Source organism: Eptesicus fuscus, chromosome 18 (assembly GCF_027574615.1).
Source record: "Eptesicus fuscus isolate TK198812 chromosome 18, DD_ASM_mEF_20220401, whole genome shotgun sequence".
In the NCBI taxonomy this organism is placed as follows: Eukaryota; Metazoa; Chordata; class Mammalia; order Chiroptera; family Vespertilionidae; genus Eptesicus; species Eptesicus fuscus.
In genome coordinates this window covers 24,479,559-24,492,308 of record NC_072490.1, presented here as the reverse complement: position 1 = coordinate 24,492,308, position 12,750 = coordinate 24,479,559, and the positions used below count along the sequence as shown (strand labels likewise).

At 35.7% G+C, this 12,750-nt stretch overlaps 1 protein-coding gene across 5 annotated transcripts in view; it reads right to left on the bottom strand.

The window, feature by feature from the left end:
- The window catches only part of ANKRD28 (ankyrin repeat domain 28), a 145,608-nt gene that overhangs the window by 32,161 nt on the left and 100,697 nt on the right, over nt 1-12,750 (bottom strand). For 4 of the 5 annotated variants that reach the window (XM_028129542.2, XM_028129536.2, XM_008153346.3 and 1 more), the window contains 7 exons: nt 11,978-12,065; nt 6,672-6,814; nt 4,356-4,568; nt 2,774-2,852; nt 1,813-1,927; nt 767-849; nt 120-183 (listed from right to left, as the gene is read on the bottom strand). In XM_028129542.2, the coding sequence (XP_027985343.1) occupies nt 120-183; nt 767-849; nt 1,813-1,927; nt 2,774-2,852; nt 4,356-4,568; nt 6,672-6,814; nt 11,978-12,065 (785 nt within the window). Of the gene's footprint in view, nt 1-119; nt 184-766; nt 850-1,812; nt 1,928-2,773; nt 2,853-4,355; nt 4,569-6,671; nt 6,815-9,497; nt 9,563-11,977; nt 12,066-12,750 lie in introns of those variants that run through there. The other variant, XM_028129593.2, reaches the window with a different exon arrangement.

Sequence of the window (12,750 nt, the reverse complement as noted above, 5' to 3'; positions counted from 1 at the left end):
ACCACTCCTGCTATGTTTTCTATTTTGTGGTAGTCCAAAACTAATAAAAAGAAACAAAGAGAAAAACTGCCATGACCAGCGACCTTTTTCTTAAAATAGTAACTGTTTTATTAACATACCCTCCAGCTGCAGCTGCATGGAGACAGGTCCTACCGAAATCGTCTGGGGTATCTATGTCAAATCCTACAAGAAAAAAGACATTTTACATGTTATATAATGTTATAGATACATTACTTAGATTATAGTATTTTATCAAGAAATGTCAAGAGCCACACATCCCCAATCTCAAAAACTATGAATTATAGTTACAAAATTATGGAAAATAGATTAATAATGTACAATATTACAAAAAATTACTACTAAAAAACAGGGTTTTAGGATAAATAATTTCACAAACCTAGAGGATATTGTATGATTGAAATTAGCTCTTAAAAAGGAAGCATGCAAATAAAGATATTTTGCTTTTAGACATAATGGGACAATCCCAGAAGATGGTTACCCATTAATGAACAGAAGTTGCTGTAGAAATACTCCACATCCCATTCCTAACTAACAGAGAGAAGGAAATCACTGAAAAAATAAAACCTTTTCCAGAGATGAAGAGAAAATTGAACCTTAAAATAAAGGACCCAACATTTTCTAAGAGGGGTTAATAAATGATTCACATTTGGAGATAATGTATGTAATTTTCGAAGAAGAAAGAAATTGTATTAGAATGGGGGTAGGAGACGAAATAATTAGTTTAGTTTACAAACGTCCCACTCACCAGAAGAAAGGAGCTTCCTGCAGCAATCTGAAAAACCACTCAAGGCTGCCAAATGGAGGGGGAACATTCCATGTATGCCACGCCTGAAATAAACCGGACAGTATTCTCATTACAATGCAAGAAAAAGACAATCACTTAAATAAATTACTTAAAGTGAAAAGACACGTGAGTCAAAATCTTAACACCTTGGAGAGCAATTTGGCAATAGGTTGAAGGTGGGCATAACTTATTATCCAGCAATTTTCCTCAAAGAGTAAGGTTTTTTAACCGCAGCACTACTGTCATTATAAGCTTTGTTGTGTGTGTATGTATGTATGTGTGTTTGTGTGTGTGTGGGGCCATTCTGTGCATGTAGGATGTTCAGCAGTGCCCCTGTGTGCTACCTACACTACACTATATGCCAGTAATATCCTCCTCTCAAAATTATGACAACCAAAAATATCTATACTAATAAAAGGGTAATATGTTAATTAGACCAGACATCTTCTGGTCGTCCTTTCGGACAAAGCCATGGTGGCAGGGGCCGAGGCAGAGGCGGTTAGGGGCGATCAGGCCGGCAGGGGAGCAGTTAGGGGGCGATCAGGCCAGCAGGCAGAGGAGGTTAGAGGCGATCAGGCAGGCAAGCGGTTAAGAGCCAGTGGTCCCAGGTTGCGAGAGGGATCCCGGATTGGATAGGGTGCAGGCCAGGCTGAGGGACCGCCCCCCACCCTGCCCCATGCACGAATTTCATGCACCCGGCCTCTAGTATTAAAAATAGACCACACAAATTAAAAGCTCTAATCAAAACTGCATAGTCTAGAAAGACCTGGGGTTAAAAAGTATTTAAAAATACTCTATGCTGGCTTACCAAATGAAATAGTATTATCAAACAATCTATTCTACCACATCATAAATACAAAAAGGAGAAAAAAATCTCCAGCAATTAGTATAATATCTAATTGCTGGAGGCTAAAACCCACACTTCTAATTTAAATATCTAGGAAAATGCAGTTCACTTCCTTCTGTGTTTCCCTGTCATAGCTATTGACGCCTTGGTAAGTACTTACTTTGCAGTGTCAGCACCACTTGTAATAAGAGTGTTGATTAGCAGCTCATGGCCATATCTTGCTGCTATGTGCAAAGGGGTGTTTCCATTTTTATCCTCACAGTCAATTACAGCTCCTGCAATAAAGGACATGCTATCAGACACTAGACTATATATAAAGATCAAGACAAATCTATTACATAAAAAGCAAGATAAAGTTCTATTCAAGCACACGGATGGATTTAACTAGATTTCATTCAGAGTACATTGGTCTAGGCACTGGAGTTACAGATTTTATACTTAAGGGTTCTGGGGTCCAATAAGTGTGGAAACCATTGTTTTAAAGCGAAATTGAACACATTTCTTTAGAACAAGACTTTTCAGAAAGTTAATGTGCACACTCTCATATCATCAAGAATACTGCATGCAATGCTTCACAAAGTATTTGATCATGAACCTATTTCTATTTTTCCTCTGCAAAACCATTAACAGCTGTTATCTTGAGGAACATGGCTTGAAAAACATTGCTTTAAAGTACCGCACCTAAAAGTTCTTTTTACTTAAAAGTTTAGCTTGCCTAGTATTAATTCAAATGCAAAAGAACACAAGTTCAAAAAATAAATGAAAATTCTAAAAATAGTTCAAAATATTAAAAAGGGGAAAAAGATATTTGCAACAGAGTTTTATTTATATATAATATACAATGCAGTGGAAAGGCAGAATTTTCTCTTTAGCAAGGTTTTTAAAAGGCCAACATTAACTGATAGAGAAATTAGATTTATAATCCAGTGGAAATAACTAAAAATAAATTTAAAAAATTATGTAAGAAACATATACATGGCTTTTTATTTTATTTGATTTTCAAGAGATCTAACATCAAATATTTAAAATATAGACTGCTATGACAAATCCTTAATACCATTCATTTTGTTGATGTTTTTACTACATTTAAGAAAAAACTAACAAACAGAAATACTTTTTACCACTCTGGATAATGGTTTGTGATCTGGAGAATCTACCGTGGAGGGCAGTCATGTGCAGTGGGGTTTTCCCGTCTTTGCTCTGAAATAATAATATTAGAAAGAATTAAAATAATTGCTCTATCCATAATATGTAATCCTTAGTTTCATTTTGAATGTTCTCTTTTATTTTTATTTTGTATAACTATTACTCAAGCATTAAGTTTAACTGAAGGCTATGGAAGTAAAACAGTTGTTGAAAATTATAAACTAATTTCTTACCATGTGTATTATAAAGGACAAATTAAAAAAAAATCAATGTCTACAGTTTATAAAAATCTCTGCATGGTAGGTAAGTGTAATCTTACTATCATTCCTATCTCATAGGTGGGGAAACTGAAGCACAGGGTATTAACCAAGCCACATAATTGGGAGTAGGACACAGCCAGGATGTGCTTCCCACAATTCAAAAATTTCACATTGCTCTAATTCTTTCATTTTAAGAAACACTGAATCCCCCCTCAACCAAGGAAAAGTGAATGTTGTAATTAACCTCAGCCCATAATTCACTTAAGAACTGATATATTATTTTTGTTAGCTATTTTCTCAAATTACTTAAAATAATAAATCAGACTAGATGTGCATGTGTGTATTTAATGTGAAAGTTCTGAAATTCAAAAGGAGTTCTAAATATGAAGAAAAACAATGCTTGAGTTAGGTAAAGTCTTTTCTTCCCCAAAATTATTTAACAAATCAAAATATATACATGACCACCAAAAAAGGAAAGGAATTGTTTTATCATTCTAATCCTTCACAGTATTCAACATACCTTCTGTGTATATATTCAAAACTGAAATGTGATAAGTGTCATAAGTTTACACTAAAATTGTATAATGCAGATCTCCTTAAGAAACTCTCATGTCAAAAGGATCTATATAATACCTTCAACAATAAAGATTAAAAGAAGAAAAAAAAACCCACTCATGTCACTCATTATAATAATGGAGTACTGGATTTATTTTATAAATACCTATTTAGGTATTTGATTCCTTAATTTTATATTCATATTTTCAAGCAAACAAGCCATCCAACTGGCAACATTGTGAAAAATTCCTAAATAGAAAAGTTGAAAGAGTATTACAGTGAACACCCATACACATACCACTGAGATTTCAGAGAGGAAGAGAGAGGGAGACAGAAACATCAATGATGACAGAGAACCACAGATCAGCTGCCTCCTGCCTGCTCCCTACTGGAGCCCACAACCCGGGCATGTGCCCTGGCTAGGAATCGAACCGTGACCTCCTGGTTCATAGGTGTTCGACATTAAACCACTGAGTCACATCAGCCGGGCTGCTGTTGGTTTTTTAAACTATAGAATCTGAAACACCAAGTAAATGGAATTTCAACTGTTCTAGACCTTACAGAAATGGAAAAAGTGTATATATTCTTGTGTAAGGCTTCACTCAATATATTTTAAAGATTCATCTGTGTTCTAGTATCAGTAATTTGTTACTTTTTGTTGAGGAATGATATTTGTTACTGATATTGTTTTAAATAGTGAACTCCTAAATATTACAGTGTGGATGCCGATTGTATTTCCTACCTTCATATTGACGTCGGCCCCATTGCCCACCAGGAGCTCTAAGCACAGCGCTCCATGTGTTGAGGCAGCAGCAAAGTGCAAAGGAGTAAATCCTTTCTCATTCTTCTGATTTACATTAGCACCACTATCTATAAGTTCATTCACTACAACATCTTGTCCATTATAGCAGGCTACATGAAGAGGTGTATTCCCATAGGCATTTGGTTCATTCATCTATTGGGAGAAAACAAAATGTCAGTGTTAAAGTAGTGTTTCTAATTACCCTCGTTGTGACTTAACATCGTGCTTGCAAGCAAATTATTAAAGTGAGAAACAGGGATAAACACACAGATATGCTTATAATTCTAAACTTCTTTTAAAATAATGAACATTAAAAACAGCATATTTGTATCAAACAGCATTTTGTACAGGAAATATAATTCACATGTACAATGTCAAATGCATGACAAAACTGAATGATTCCAAGAGAGATATTTTAGGGAGATATAAACTAAGACTTCCAGGTAAGGGGCATTTAGAGAATTAACTCTAAGAATCATGAAAAAATGAACACAAATGGAAAATTCTGAGATATTATTGAATAAAGTGCACATGCTTAGCCTTTCGCTTACAGTGACAAAAGATTAAAGTTGGTAATGTAATAGATATCAGAATTTTTTAAAAATGAGTGGCATTTTTTCTATTTAATATATTTTTACAACTTGAGCTCTAGACATTTTTTACTCTTACATATCGACAATTTACCAAAATGAATGTGCTCAAAATATGCTCAATACTGAGAAATAATTCATGTAACTCAAGTTATTCTTTCTTTTTTCTAATAAATAAAATGGGCAAAAATCTACATGACTTTTGTGTAGCCAAAGAAATGTCTAGTCTTTGACCTTGTCTTCTGGGAGGTAATATACAGCATACGTAATAGGAGTGTCCTAGTTTAGGGAGGGAGCTGGCTATACTGGATCTTAAAGTAGGCTTGGCTATAGCTGATGAGTCTTAGGGTCCTTTCTCAGATACCTGGTAACAGAAATTGGGGGGAAGTAAACATATAACATGTGACTTTAGTCAAAGTACCTAGATTTAATCACCAAAAGATAAGAGACATGGAATAGATTCTCCCTCAGAGTCTCCAGAACTTTGAGATTAAATCTGTTTTAAGTCACTCACTTTATGGTAATTTTGTGAAGGCAGCCGTAGGAAACTAATAAATCATACAATTGGAGGCCACACATCACTAAACAGCTCTAAGTCTGACTACTTATTTCAAAGTGTGTACAAATGTTATTTTACTATCAAAATAAGCTTTAAAAATTGCATCAGAAAGGAACTTGGAACAGAGTTCAGAAACAAGGTTGTCTCATTTATCTAGATCAGGAGCCTTTTAAAGCATTATGTTACTGTTGAAAACAGAGCTATAGAAACTGTTAAGTTGAGATGCCTAAAAATGATTTAGATTTCTGAGACTTTTCAAGATCCTCATATTTTAGTAATTACTTGCTTGCTTTAGGCAAAGTGCTTCCCACAGTCCTTAAATTAAGTCTACTGAGCTCTACAGTCACCATGTATTATTTGCCCAATCAGAAGACTACTACCTACTTCTTTCTTGTCTGATCTAAACTGCCTTCCTCTAGCACAGACTTACCTTCTCTCCTAATTTGCTGCTCTTAAAATCTATGTTTTAAGAACCAGATGAGGTTGTCAGAACTGTACTTAAAATTAGAGTAAATATACTCTTGGGTAAAAAGTACTACTGCTTAAAAGGATGGCCTGTGAAAGCTACGGGTATTCTAAGCTAAAATTTCAGGATCAAATATATTCAAATAAGGCAGCAACCCTTCCTAACCAAACATTTATTATTGATGGGCAAGAAACTCTAGTTTTCCTGCCTAGCTCTTGCCAATATCCTGTAATATGAACTGCTACAGTTATTTAAAGGGAATATTAGACTAAGTGGGCAAATAAGACTAACCATAACCTAGCCACTTAGAAAAAATAATTCACGTATGTCTGATCTGCTGGTTTTCATAGCTGAAATGGAGCTACAGAGCCTGGAATACGATGGAGAAGTAAAAACTTCTGTCATTCAAACATTCACCTTTGAAATGTATTTTACCTCTACATCTACTTTGACTAATTACATGTCCTCATCAGATATCAGTGCACTATATATTATGTAAAGGACTATAAGTATATCTGGTTAAAAGACATAAAGACTATTATATAAAATCATCTTTTAAAATCTGAAGTAACTTCCACCAATAGTAAAATTACAAACATATAAAATTCTTCACTCCTTTATAATGCTGTCTATAGACCTACATCAACTCCAAGGTCTAAAAGGTACTTGACTACGCTGATCATTCCACTAGAGGCTGCAGCATGAAGAGGTGTGTAAGACTTCTTATCCTTGCACGTCACTTCAGCTCCGTGTGCCACAAGTAATTTCACTACTTCAATGTGACCTGAAAATGTGTTTATGAAGAAAAAATAAATAGATCAGCATATAAAAAATATGAATACAATCCTGAACATCTTTAAAGGAAGGTAAAAATGCAAATTAACTAGATAATGCATGACAAGTTACCAATAAATCACATTATAACCAGAGACAGAATGGAAGAAAAATATAAAGAATTCAGGATACTTAAAAAAAAACACAAAAAAACTTATTTTTTAAATATATTTTTATTGGTTTTAGAGGAAGGGAGAGGGAGAGAGAGAGAGAGAGATAGAAACATCAATGATAAGAGAGAATCATCGATTGGCTGCCTCCTGCACACCCCCTACTGGGGATCGAGCCTGCAACCTGGGCATGTTCCCTTGACTGGAATTGAACCCGGGACCCTTCAGGCCACAGGCTGACACTCTATCCACTGAGCCAAACCAGGTAGAGCCAGGATACTTTTAAATAAATGTTGACAGAGGTAATAATTATAAAAACATTTAATTTTATTTAATCCAATGATAACCCGGCAATCTTTAATTCTTTTGCCTAGACCTTGTTGTTTTCAAGGTTGTTTTAATGCCTTTTCAAATTCTGAGGTTAACTTTTTATGTTTAGTGTAAGACATTAATTTATGTTTCTCTTCCTTAGTGAAATCTTCTACTTGGAAATTTGGAAGTGACTTGAGCATTCTTAAGAATGCTAGGTATTTAGAACATGTCTTTTCCTCTCGTATGTCCACAAGATGTTCTTAACCAACTTAGTTTGTTACTCAGCCATGTATCAATCAGGATAGGTTAGATTATATATCCTGCATTTAATGATCAACTCCCAAATCTCAGTGGCTTAATTAGCGTTTTATTTCTCATTAAGACTGTAATAGCTTGGCAAGAGGGCTCTTCTCAGTCATTTAAGCACCTAGGTTGATGCAGCTGACCCCATTTTGAAGGTGGTTTGTCACTGTGCCAGAGGGGCAATAGGCTGCAGAGTCTCAGAGGTGATGTTGCTTTCAATTCATTAGTCAGAACTAGTCTCAGCACCACCCAACCACACATGGAGGCCAGGAAGGGGAACATGGATCTGAAAGATGGGAGAACCACTATTCTTCTTTTATATCTTCTCGAATTTAATCAGATTAGATTATACAGTGCCTTCTCCTTCCATTTCCCTTCCCACCTCTGTGCCTCTGTTCATGGGATTCCTTCATTGTGTGGAATGTTCTGCTTGGATGTCTCTTTTCAAAGATTGCTACTATTAACCCTTGAAGGCCCATGTCAGTTCCCATCTTCCCTGACCAATGACCTCTCTTACCCAGAAGCCCTTTCAGTCAAAAGCACCATGTATCTGTAAATACTATCTAATAAGCATATAATATCTTGTGAGGTTTCTTAAATTTGAATAAGTATTTAACTCTTTAATTGCTTTTATGCATTAGCTTCCCAAATATCTATCTTCAGGGGAAAATATTGAATGCTCTTATGTTTTACTTCTTGCTATATCCCATGGGGCTGAGAACAGTGTTATATACAAAATAGGCACCCAATAATTATTTGTTACATTAAAGAAATTGCTCATGATCTCAGTTTTTATATCCCTTCACAGGGACTGTTAAGTTAGTAACTGTAAAAATGAAGCCTTCAAACTAGGCCCTCTCTCTTAACAAAATTAGGTAAGCATATAACAAGACACACAGGTTCAAGCAGATTTAGTTGTTTATATATAAATTATCAATTAAAGTGAATACTTTCACCTATTTTTTCCCTTATCTCAATATGAAAAAAAATTTTTTAATGATATTTTTAGGGAAAAAAAAAGAACAATTAGGTGCCAAATTACATGTGACTATCATATAAGAGTATTAACTGGTACAAAAGATCCCTCACTACACATTACTTTCTGATCCATGGCCCTAGAAAGACAGTTATTGAGTTTATTGTAATGCAGTGAAAATCAGAACTTATAACATCCAGGATATGCAAATATAAACAGTTTTTTTAAAAAAAATATTTTTATTGTTTCAGAGAGGAGGGAGAGGGGGAGAGAGAGATAGAAACACCAATGATGAGAGAGAAACACTGATTGGCTGCTTCCTGAACGCCCCCTACTGGGGATTGAGCCTGCAACCCAGCACCATGGCCTTGACCAGAATCGAACCTGGGACGCTTCAGTCCGCAGGCCGATGCTCTCTCCACTGAGCCAAACCAGCTATAGCCAGCTTGGAGGTGACTTATTTAAAAGAAAAAAGGAAAGAAAGTTCTAGAGTGAAATAAGTGATATTGTTCTAGCTGGGTGAACCCTCTGCCTTCAAGTATGTGTTTTCCTTGTCAATGTACAGAATGTTGCTACCAATGGGATTAGACTTCATTTAATTCATCAACGTGTATTTTAAAAAATGGTATCCATTTGCCATGCACAGTATACATAATTCTGTAGTCAACAACATCCTTTTAAAAAATTGTATCTCTGCAATGTGAATTTGATAAATATAATCACTATACTTCAGGAATTCTGAAAATTTCCTACTTTTTTCTTCTGTTGTTCATGAATGTATAAGAAAAGTAAAATGAGCTATGCTTAGAATTTATAAGTTTTTATGGAAAGGAAAGGAGGGAGAAAAAATATTTTAAATCCATTCAAATTATGCATTACTTCAAGAAGAAATAATGAGTTGCTAATCAAGGTAATTAATATTTATTCAGTACCTTTTATGTCTGTCATCACGGTAAGGTGACCTGAGGTAGAGCTTGGTTGGATATTGCTAAAAGTACTGAAATCAATAGAAAAGATGAATGCTTAAAAGGGATTTTAAATGAAGGTTCGCGGTAGAAGCAAAAATGGGGTAGGGAGTGTAAAATGATCAATTCATTCTGGGGACAGAGGTGGGACTGGGAAACACTTGACAGAGAATTCAATAATGGCATAAGGGTAAGAATAGACCCTAACAGAAAAGTAAGGGAAACATTAACCAGGGGGTAAGAAGGCCAGGACAAACAAGGAAGCCTGTGGGAAATAAATTATGTAAGATTAATACATGTAATCCTAATGTCTCTTACCCCGATATTGACAGATTCTCTGAATATTAACCTAGAGGTGACAATGACCTGGACTTAAGCTTGCTATTAGGTCGAGAGCTCCCTACTTTCATGTTTAGCTCTCTTTAATCCTGAGTGCCTAGAACAGCTGAATAGTTTTAGAAACTATGTGTCAATACTCCTCTTTCCATGCTAAAAGGAAGAGACAGGGAAAGAAGAATTATGACTTTCTGAATGTTTATGCTAAAAAATTAAATGGACAGTGAGGTCCAAGAAACACAGAATACCTTTTTCAATTCACAATTGGCCTGAAAAGTGACATTTAGGAGATCAAGGAAAACAAAGTCATCTCAGGGCCAGTGAGATACACACACCCAGCTATTCTGGGAACTCCATTTTAGAGATAACCTATAAAATCCCCTGGCCTTCAATTTCATGGAAACAGCTGTTTAGTCAAGTTTAATTCTTTGGAGGTAAAAGGCCTAATGCACTTTGCTTAATGTATAAACCCTTTCACATGAGGCGTATAATTTAAATTACACAGACTAGCTATTTCTAAGCTGCCTTTAAGAATAAGCTACACCAGAATATTCAGAAAAGTTTCTAAGATTTAAAATCTGTGAGCTGTGAGGAGGGGAAGTTAGGATGCCATGGGAGATTTGCTTCTGGGTGTACATCAAGCATGTCAAACTAGCGGCCCGCGGGCTGCATGCCTCGTTTATTTGGCCCATGTTAGCCTTTGAGTTTGACATGCTTGATGCACACCATCAGTGAACAGAAGAATTATCTATTACATAACCAGAGGCACAAATCTTTGGTATGAGACAAACACCAAAAGACCAAGATTTTCAGCTTTTGGCTTTCAAAATAGGGACCAGATGACAATGATATTAGCCTTCATTTTTTTATCTTCCTTTATACCCACACTAACGGTTAGACTTGCTATTCAAGATGGATTCTACTGCTTGTGGTTATTTCTACTATAAGCAAAGGATTTTTCTAGACCTTAGGGTTACTGATAACCGGTTTAAGTTGTTTTCTTGTATTTTCATATTTCAAAATTTTAATAGTTTTAAAATTAATAATCTTCCATTGAATCTTCCTTTACTCTTTTATTTTTAAGTGAAATATAAGAAAAGATAAAACATGGAGCAGAGAATAATGAGGATAACCTAGGCCTGTAAGAAAGGTGGCTAGATAGATGTCAGGTATGTGAGTGGTAAATCAAGGAATACCAGTATTATACAGAAGATATGTCAGTCCATATGTGATTCTTCCTAAGCCAGAGGAGCCAGAATAGTGGAAGCAGAAAGACAGACACCCTTTGGTGGGAAGAGAAAAAGCTCTGAGCTCCACGGCTGCAGAGGAAGGAGGAGTTCTTTCAGTTCTATTTCAAGAAGCTTGAAAAGCAAAAGCCTTTATCCATGGCTTCCTCCCAGAGGCACAACCCCAGCCTTGTAGGACTTGCAAGGTTTGTGGCAGGCTGTACTTCCTCCAAGCTTACAGATCCACTTTCACCTACAAGACAGCATTTCTACTCTGCTCTTTCTGTGCATTTTAAAGTACCCTGAGGTATGGTGATCTGCTTCCTCACTGGCTGGCCAAGTTACTTCAAGAACCAATTAATGTTTTTTGTTAGTATTTTGGCCACAAAGTTGCATAAGTTTTGGGTGGTCTGCCCCAGGAGTATTTTCCGATGAGCACTATTAGTTCTAGATGCAATTTTGCAGATCCTAAGATTTTTCCAAAACCACATATATCATGTTACAACAGAAAAGTCTATACTGTTTCTTTCTGTGCAATTACTATTGGAGCCTATTTAACTCAGTGCTTGGCCCAAAATAATAGGCTTCCTAATGCATCTTCATAACTTCTACCTAAATTCCCATAAAAACAAGGATGGGTAGGAGTATGGACTTTTATAAACACTAATTTAAAGTATCCCAGGCTTGTGTTTATTATGTTGCTCCCTTCAAAAGGAAACAGAATTAATTTCAAACAGCTTTCAGGAGAACTGAACCCATGCCCTCCTGTTCTGACAAACCTCCATACTACCAGGCTGGTTCCACTTGGGCATCAAGCGGAAGAACAAAAATGCACAACTTTTCCTGAATACATAACGTAAAAGAATACATTTTAAAAGTACATACCCATATAAGCTGCCCAATGGATAGCTCGTCTATCTTTTTTGTCAAAAGCATTAATATTGGCACCTCTAGACAGGAGTAGTTTGACCATCTGGAATGACAATAAACACAGTTATCAAAATTCAGAAGTACAACTGTTCATGAATATCCTTTGTGATGAATACTCATCTTAATCTCTCTGGCACTGAATTTCTGCACTTATATAAAGGAGCTACACTAAATGCTAAAGACCCTTTAGCATAATTCAATAAGTGACAGGATAAAATATGAAAAAGGGTTCACTGTGGTTGTTTCAGTATCTTTTAAAGATGCCAATGTGTGTCCTGGTATTTTATGAACAACTAAGTACAAGTCTGTAAAAATGAACTATTCAAAAATGGGTTTTAACCCTTACTTTATAGCCCAAAGTGTTATTAAAATAAAAAGCACATTCTTATTCCAGAAATGCCTTAAATTTAATTCAAACACAAGTGTGCTGTCCATACCATGATTAGTCCTGAAGGTCCCTGCACAGTCTACTTACCTCATAATATACCAAGAATAATATTTCTGTTATGTCTAACCATATTTTCAATAGTTTCCCCAGTGCAAAGGGCATTCCAGATTCCTAAAAGGGATGCATCTTGTGATCTTAACTGCAGTGGAGGCAAGAATTCTTTGTTGCAAAGGCAGAGAAGAATAGTGAAAATAACTATGCAGCCATTAGCTCTCAGCCAGAGAATCTTGGGAATGTCACTTTACCTCTTTTAGTTTCTGTATCTACAATAAAAATGAAG